Source organism: Oncorhynchus tshawytscha, linkage group LG13 (assembly GCF_018296145.1).
Source record: "Oncorhynchus tshawytscha isolate Ot180627B linkage group LG13, Otsh_v2.0, whole genome shotgun sequence".
Lineage (NCBI taxonomy): Eukaryota > Metazoa > Chordata > Actinopteri > Salmoniformes > Salmonidae > Oncorhynchus > Oncorhynchus tshawytscha.
Window position 1 is genome coordinate 8,522,124 of NC_056441.1, and position 7,106 is coordinate 8,529,229.

Consider the following 7,106-nt stretch of genomic DNA (forward strand, 5'->3'; position numbering starts at 1 on the left):
AGTGTTGTACAACTGACTAGGTATCCTGGTTTCCTCCCAGTGTTGTACAACTGACAAAGTATCCTGGTTTCCTCCCAGTGTTGGACAACTGACAAGGTATCCTGGTTTCCTCCCAGTGTTGTACAACTGACTAGGTATCCTGGTTTCTCCCAGTGTTGTACAACTGACTAGGTATCCTGGTTTCCTCCCAGTGTTGTACAACTGACTAGGTATCCTGGTTTCCTCCCAGTGTTGTACAACTGACAAAGTATCCTGGTTTCCTCCCAGTGTTGGACAACTGACAAAGGTTTCCTCCCAGTGTTTCCTCCCAGTGTTGTACAACTGACTAGGTATCCTGGTTTCCTCCCAGTGTTGTACAACTGACTAGATAACCTGGTTTCCTCCCAGTGTTGTACAACTGACAAGGTATCCTGGTTTCCTCCCAGTGTTGTAAAACTGACTAGGTATCTCCTCTTTTACAGAATGCAAAATGAGGATCATTGCATCTCAAAGGTTCTAACGAGAAAGATCTTACGCAATACCCCCAAAAAGGAGGGAAGGCGAGGGAGGTGGAAGGGAGGGGGAGGGAGGGGTGAGGGAGCGAGAGAGGGAGGGAGGGGGAGGGAGGGGGGGGAGGGAGGGGCGAGGGAGGGGGGAGGGTGGGTGGAAGGGAGTCATCTAATTGAGGGAGGCTCTTCACCAGTAGGACCAATTGGAGGGGTAGAACGGTGGGGCAACTGGGAGGACTAGCTTGATCTCTCCGAGGGGCCGACTACAGAACAGGACTGGGCTCGAGAGAAAGAGCGGGAGTAGAGAGAGAGTAAATGTGGAATGATAATACCACGTTGGGGAAAGTACATCATTTTCAGTGCATATACAAGGTGCTATCTACAACCTCCAAGGGTTCTCCTATGGGGACAGACAAAGACTGCCCTTGACTGGGAAGACGCTAGAGTGAAAGCCAGTTACACTCCTCTTTATTTACCTTCCTCTTCTCCTTCTTGTCGTCCTTCTTGGTGAAGACGGTGTGGACCCACCAGATCTTCGTGAACATAGAACCGTACGCCAGGCTGAAGCCCAGGCCAAGCAGCCACAGACGGAACTGGCCAGGGGAATAGGGGAAAGAAGATAGATCTGTTAAACAATCATATTTAATTTATCTATGCATCTATTAAACAATAAAATTTAATTGTATCTATGCATCTATTAAACAATCATATTTAATTTATCTATGCATCTATTAAACAATAATATTTAATTATATCTATGTATCTATTAAACAATAATAATTTCTTTACATAACTTGTGGGGGATAAAAACAATTATTTTAAAATGTATTAAATATAATAGTTAGTAAAGAATAATTTATTTTTAAAGTCATGTTCTCATTTGGCAGTTATTCATTTGAACTCAACTGTCTCCATACAAGAATTCTAACACACCCATAAAACTCAATCCCCCATAATGCCTCAGTGGTAGGATCCACTTCCGTTTAGCAGTAGATGTAGGGTGAAGATCTTGGGTCAGTTTAGCATTATCCTTACTATTTTTTAAGGTTAGGATCTTTACCTAGGGAAACACTTTCAGCCCAGAGTTTTCCTGTACCCATAAAACTCGATTCCCCACAATGCTTTAATGGTATGGCTCCACTTCCTGTGTACTTCCTGTGTACCTGGCAGACCACGGGGAACTGCTTCCTGTGTACGTGGTGTCCGTCGAGGCCCAGAGGGAAGACAGCAGCCAGAGCCATCATACACCCCACTGCCGTCATGTTGTTCAGGTAGGGCTGGGAATTCTGGATGTACCTGTCATAGACACACACACACACGCACACACACACGCACACACACGTACACACACATACACATGCACACACACACACGCACACGCGCACACGCACATACACATACACATGCACACGCACACACACATACACATGCACACACACACGCACATATACATACACATGCACACGCACACACATACACATACACGCACACACACATACACATGCACACACACACACGCACACGCACATACACATACACATGCACATACACACGCACACGCACATACACATACACATGCACACACACACATACACATGCACACACGCACACGCACATACACATACACATGCACACGCACATACACATACACATGCACACGCACACGCACATACACATACACATGCACACACACATACACATGCACACACACACGCACACGCACATACACATACACATGCAAAAACACACACATACACATACACACACACGCACGCGCACACACATACATACACATACACATGCACACACACACACACACACACACACACACACACACACACACACATGAACACTATCTCTGTCTACAGAATGTCTGTGTGAGCCATTCAGCATACAGAGAACCCAGCCTGAAACAGTACACAAGGATATTAGCTGTCTGTCACAAATGTACATTTCATTTTGTGATTTAACTGTCAAGCTCACAAACCCGAGATGTGAATATCCTTGGTAAGAGTCACGCTGAATGACTGATAAACAGGATGTGTCCAGAAGTGGGAATATTGGATATATCTGTGATGGATTTAGGATAAAAAATAAATATTCTCTGAATCACTGTATTTCACACATTTCAAACACGCTTAGAAAATGGGAGAGAACAAATGCTGTATGCACGAGCACACACGCACGCACGCATGCATACACACACACACACACACACACACACACCTCACAGGTCTTTGCGTACCTGACATTGCTGTTGTAGATGTTGAATGTGAGACACACTATTCCCAGTAGAATCCCCAGTCCAGCGAACACAGACACAGAGACAAAGAGCTTCTGAGAGAGGAACCTAAACACCTCGATAACCACGGTCTGATCTGCTGGGGGCCTGGACCTACGGGGGGGAGGAGAGAGATAAATGATCATTATAATGAACCCTTAATTGATTGAGAAGGCAATCTCATTATAGCATCGACCTGAGAAAGAATGAGGGTAGAATGAGCCATGTGGAGGCTAGGGATGATTAGGTGGACGAGGAAGTATGTGGGATCAGGATGGGATCAGGATGAGACTGAAGCCAGGACATCAGGGTTCACGACACCTTCTCTTACGAGTGGCACGGGCTCTTTAGTGACCACAAAGAGTCAAACCTCGATTTAAAATCACAGCTGATGGACAGAAACCCTTGTAGGGAGGGAGGGATGGAGGGATATATGGAGGGAGGGAGGGATGGAGAGATGGAGGGAGGGAGGGATGGAGAGATGGAGGGAGGGAGGGAGGGATAGATGGATACATGGAGGGAGGGAGGGATGGAGAGAGAGATGGATATATGGAGGGAGGGAGGGATATATGGAGGGAGGGATATATGGAGGGAGGGAGGGATATATGGAGGGAGGGAGGGATATATGGAGGGAGGGAGGGATATATGGAGGGAGGGAGGGATATATGGAGGGAGGGAGGGATATATGGAGGGAGGGATATATGGAGGGAGGGAGGGATATATGGAGGGAGGGATATATGGAGGGAGGGAGGGATATATGGAGGGAGGGATGGAGAGAGAGATGGATATATGGAGGGAGGGAGGGATATATGGAGGGAGGGATGGAGAGAGAGATGGATATATGGAGAGAGGGATATATGGAGGGAGGGAGGGAGGGAGAGAGGAAGGGAGGGAGGGAGAGAGGAAGGGAGGGAGGGAGGGATATAGGTGAAGGGAGATGGAGAGATATAGATGAAGGGAGATGGAGAGATAGAGAGACCCACAGGCCGTGTCCGAATACCCATACTTGAGTTGTAAATAGTAGGCATTATGGGAAAAATGTTACGTTTTATAGTATGTGAAATTTAAAAAAAAATGTCATACTCTTTTCGGCTTTTCATATAGTAGAATTCACTGCATGCTATTGAGAAAGAGAATCGTCTTGAGACACGTGTGTTTGACAACAGCTGATAATCAGAGAAGGTGACGCGCTGTACCAAAATGAAGTAGGACAGATCTGGTAGAGTTAGAGGTCAGCGGGGTTAGTTATTAGGAGAGATCTGGTAGAGTTAGAGGTCAACGGGGTTAGTAGGAGAGATCTGGTAGAGTTAGAGGTCAACAGGGTTAGTAGGAGAGATCTGGTAGAGTTAGAGGTCAACGGGGTTAGTAGGAGAGATCTGGTAGAGTTAGAGGTCAACGGGGTTAGTAGGAGAGATCTGGTAGAGTTAGAGGTCAGCGGGGTTAGTAGGAGAGATCTGGTAGAGTTAGAGGTCAGCGGGGTTAGTAGGAGAGATCTGGTAGAGTTAGAGGTCAGCGGGGTTAGTAGGAGAGATCTGGTAGAGTTAGAGGTCAGCGGGGTTAGTAGGAGTGATCTGGTAGAGTTAGAGGTCAGTGGGGTTAGTTATTAGGAGAGATCTGGTAGAGTTAGAGGTCAGCGGGGTTAGTTATTAGGAGAGATCTGGTAGAGTTAGAGGTCAGCGGGGTTAGTAGGAGAGATCTGGTAGAGTTAGAGATCAGCAGGGTTAGTAGGAGAGATCTGGTAGAGTTAGAGATCAGCGGGGTTAGTAGGACCGCCAACACAATGCTCCACATCTCCAGTCTGGAATATGGAGTACAGGTGTTGGATCTTAATTTGACCAGTATTGTCACAGCAAAATTATTCTGTAGCAACAGGATTTGAACATTTAGTCCATAATGTTACTTGATCGGTGGTTAGATAATTAGTTGGCCAAAATTAGGCTACATTAAAAGTACTATACCGCCAATATAACCTTCTACTAGTGAGGGTTTTCAGTGCAGGACACTTCAAAGCAACAAAAGAGTGATCATAATTAAGATACCGAAGTGTAAATGTAAAACGACAATTGGGGCACTCAAAAGAACAGAGCTTGGAGCTCATCTGCTGTGTGATGCTGGAACAGGTACAGGATGTCTCTGTGAATTGGCACTCAAATATAACAGCTTCCTGTCAGACAGTATCTTCAATGTGACGTTGGATTGGTGGGGATGGGAATGTGTTTGTCTCTGACATAGAGGCTCCTATTGTCACGGTCGTCCTCCTCTTCATCTAAAGAGGAGAGGCGAGATGGAGCAGAGGACCAAAATGTGGCGTGGTTTGTGTTCATCATTCATTTTAATACAGAAAACGCTGAACACTGAAACCCTTTACAAAAACAATAAACGAAATAACAACCGTGAAGCTAATGCAAACTGCGCTGAAACAAGCAATCAACATAGACAATCACCCACAAACAAACAGTGCAACCCAGGCTACCTAAGTATGATTCTCAATCAGAGACAACTAATGACACCTGCCTCTGATTGAGAACCATACTTAGGTAGCCTGGGTTGCACTGCCTCTGATATGCATATTTCACTGTTGTTCTAGGAGTGTGTGACGCTGTAACAGTGCTGTTTTAGCCTGGGATTCTGCACTGCTAAGATGTAGCGGTTTAGGTCAAAAGTAGTACACAACAGTATATAGGGAATAGGGGGCCATTTGGGATACATCCTTACTTCAGAGCTTGGTGTCGTGTATTTGGCTATGCCGGATTAAGTGATATGACATGTAATTCTATAAAATAATTTATCTGTAATTAATATTACCTGATTGAGCTAATCATGTAAATGTAATTAACTAGAGAGTCGGGGCACCACAAAATAATATTTATAGAGCTGTTATCTTCCGAATAAACTCTTAAAGACCTAGTAACATTTTAATTAGCAGTCAATATTAATCCTCATCTTAGTTCAGTCTCATCTGAAAGTTGTAAATTCTTGGTTATCTACACGAACCCTGGCTAACAAGTTGAATCAGCAATACAAAATTGGGTTTAATTATTTATTTACTAAATACCTAACTAATCACACAGAATTACACATACACATAATTAAATCATAACTTGATTACAAATGACGTCATAAAGGAAACCGTCCCTAGTGGGCGGAACAGATATGACTGCTGGTTACACAAAAGAAAAGGGGCTGGGTTTGAGTGAAAGAGCGGGAAGACTGAGGAACAAAGGGTGAAGCTGTGCTATCGTAAATACAGTATCTTATGCATTCTAAATTACCGCCCATTTGGAAAAGGAAAATGCAATAAATATTTACTCTGAGCTGCGCTTCGGTAGGTTGGTGGTAGATGGAAGGCCGTGTTGAATCCTTTGTCCTTTGAAGAATGTCTCTGGTGGTCAATTGGATATGTTGTAGTAATGTCGTTGTGTGGTAGACGGGATACTCTGTCTGTTCCTTCCCAACAGCAGCTGCTGTTGCTAACTCAACAGCTAGGAGGTATCACTTCTGTAGTGAATAAGAGTTCAAAGTTCATACCATTCGCAACCAAAGCTCACGCTGATGTTGGCTTCGTTCTGTAGTTATTATCTGAACCATTCTGACATCGGACCGTCGTCCTCACATCCTCGGAACAGGAGGTTATATTGTCGTCAAGAGCTTATATAGGAAGGGAGAGGAGGGCGTGTTTGAAAAGTTGTATAGCCCATGTCCCTTCACAGGGGCGGGCCACTGTTTGAGCAGAACCCTATCTTATGAAAACCCAAATCTCACATTTTAGAAGCTAAAATTACATTTCATCCCATCACGAATTTCATACTCAAACATTTAAATTGAACAACAATTCCATGTGAATCCGATAACTCTGATGTGTAGACTTTCCACTGTAGAGTTTATGTCATCTTATCATTGATGAGAATGTCTCAGATGACAACCGAACTGACATCATATTCATTAAGTACCACCGCATATATTCAATTGGTCGGATTACCAGAATATGGTTCATTTCCCCCCCCCACCTTCTGATGTTCCCAGAATCTCTATGTTAACCAAGGGGTTTTGCAAATGTAACCTCAGTAGGGTAGAGAGAGGAAAAAGGGGGGAAGAGGTATTTATGACTGTCATAAACCTACTCCCAGGCCAACGTCATGACATTGGTGTGTTTGTTAATATAAAGCACCTTGCCATGGAGTCAGCAGGTCAGGGTAGCAACCGTAACCTACATCTCTTTAGTCAGGAGTGTGTTGCCATGGAGATTTATGCTACATGGAATCAAAATCAATTGTATTCCTTAATCTGGAAGGGTAGCCTAGTGGTTAGAGCATTGGACTTGTAAACGAAAGGTTGCA

General features: G+C 44.4%; 1 protein-coding gene across 1 annotated transcript in view; it reads right to left on the reverse strand.

Moving 5' to 3' along the window:
• Positions 1-7,106, reverse strand: part of LOC112239374 (gamma-aminobutyric acid type B receptor subunit 1-like) — a 147,374-nt gene that overhangs the window by 48,515 nt on the left and 91,753 nt on the right. The window contains exons 11-13 of the mRNA XM_042295121.1: positions 2,734-2,877; positions 1,652-1,784; positions 965-1,081 (exon numbers count right to left, since the gene is read on the reverse strand). Coding sequence (XP_042151055.1) covers positions 965-1,081; positions 1,652-1,784; positions 2,734-2,877 — 394 coding nt within the window. The remainder of the gene's footprint in view (positions 1-964; positions 1,082-1,651; positions 1,785-2,733; positions 2,878-7,106) is intronic.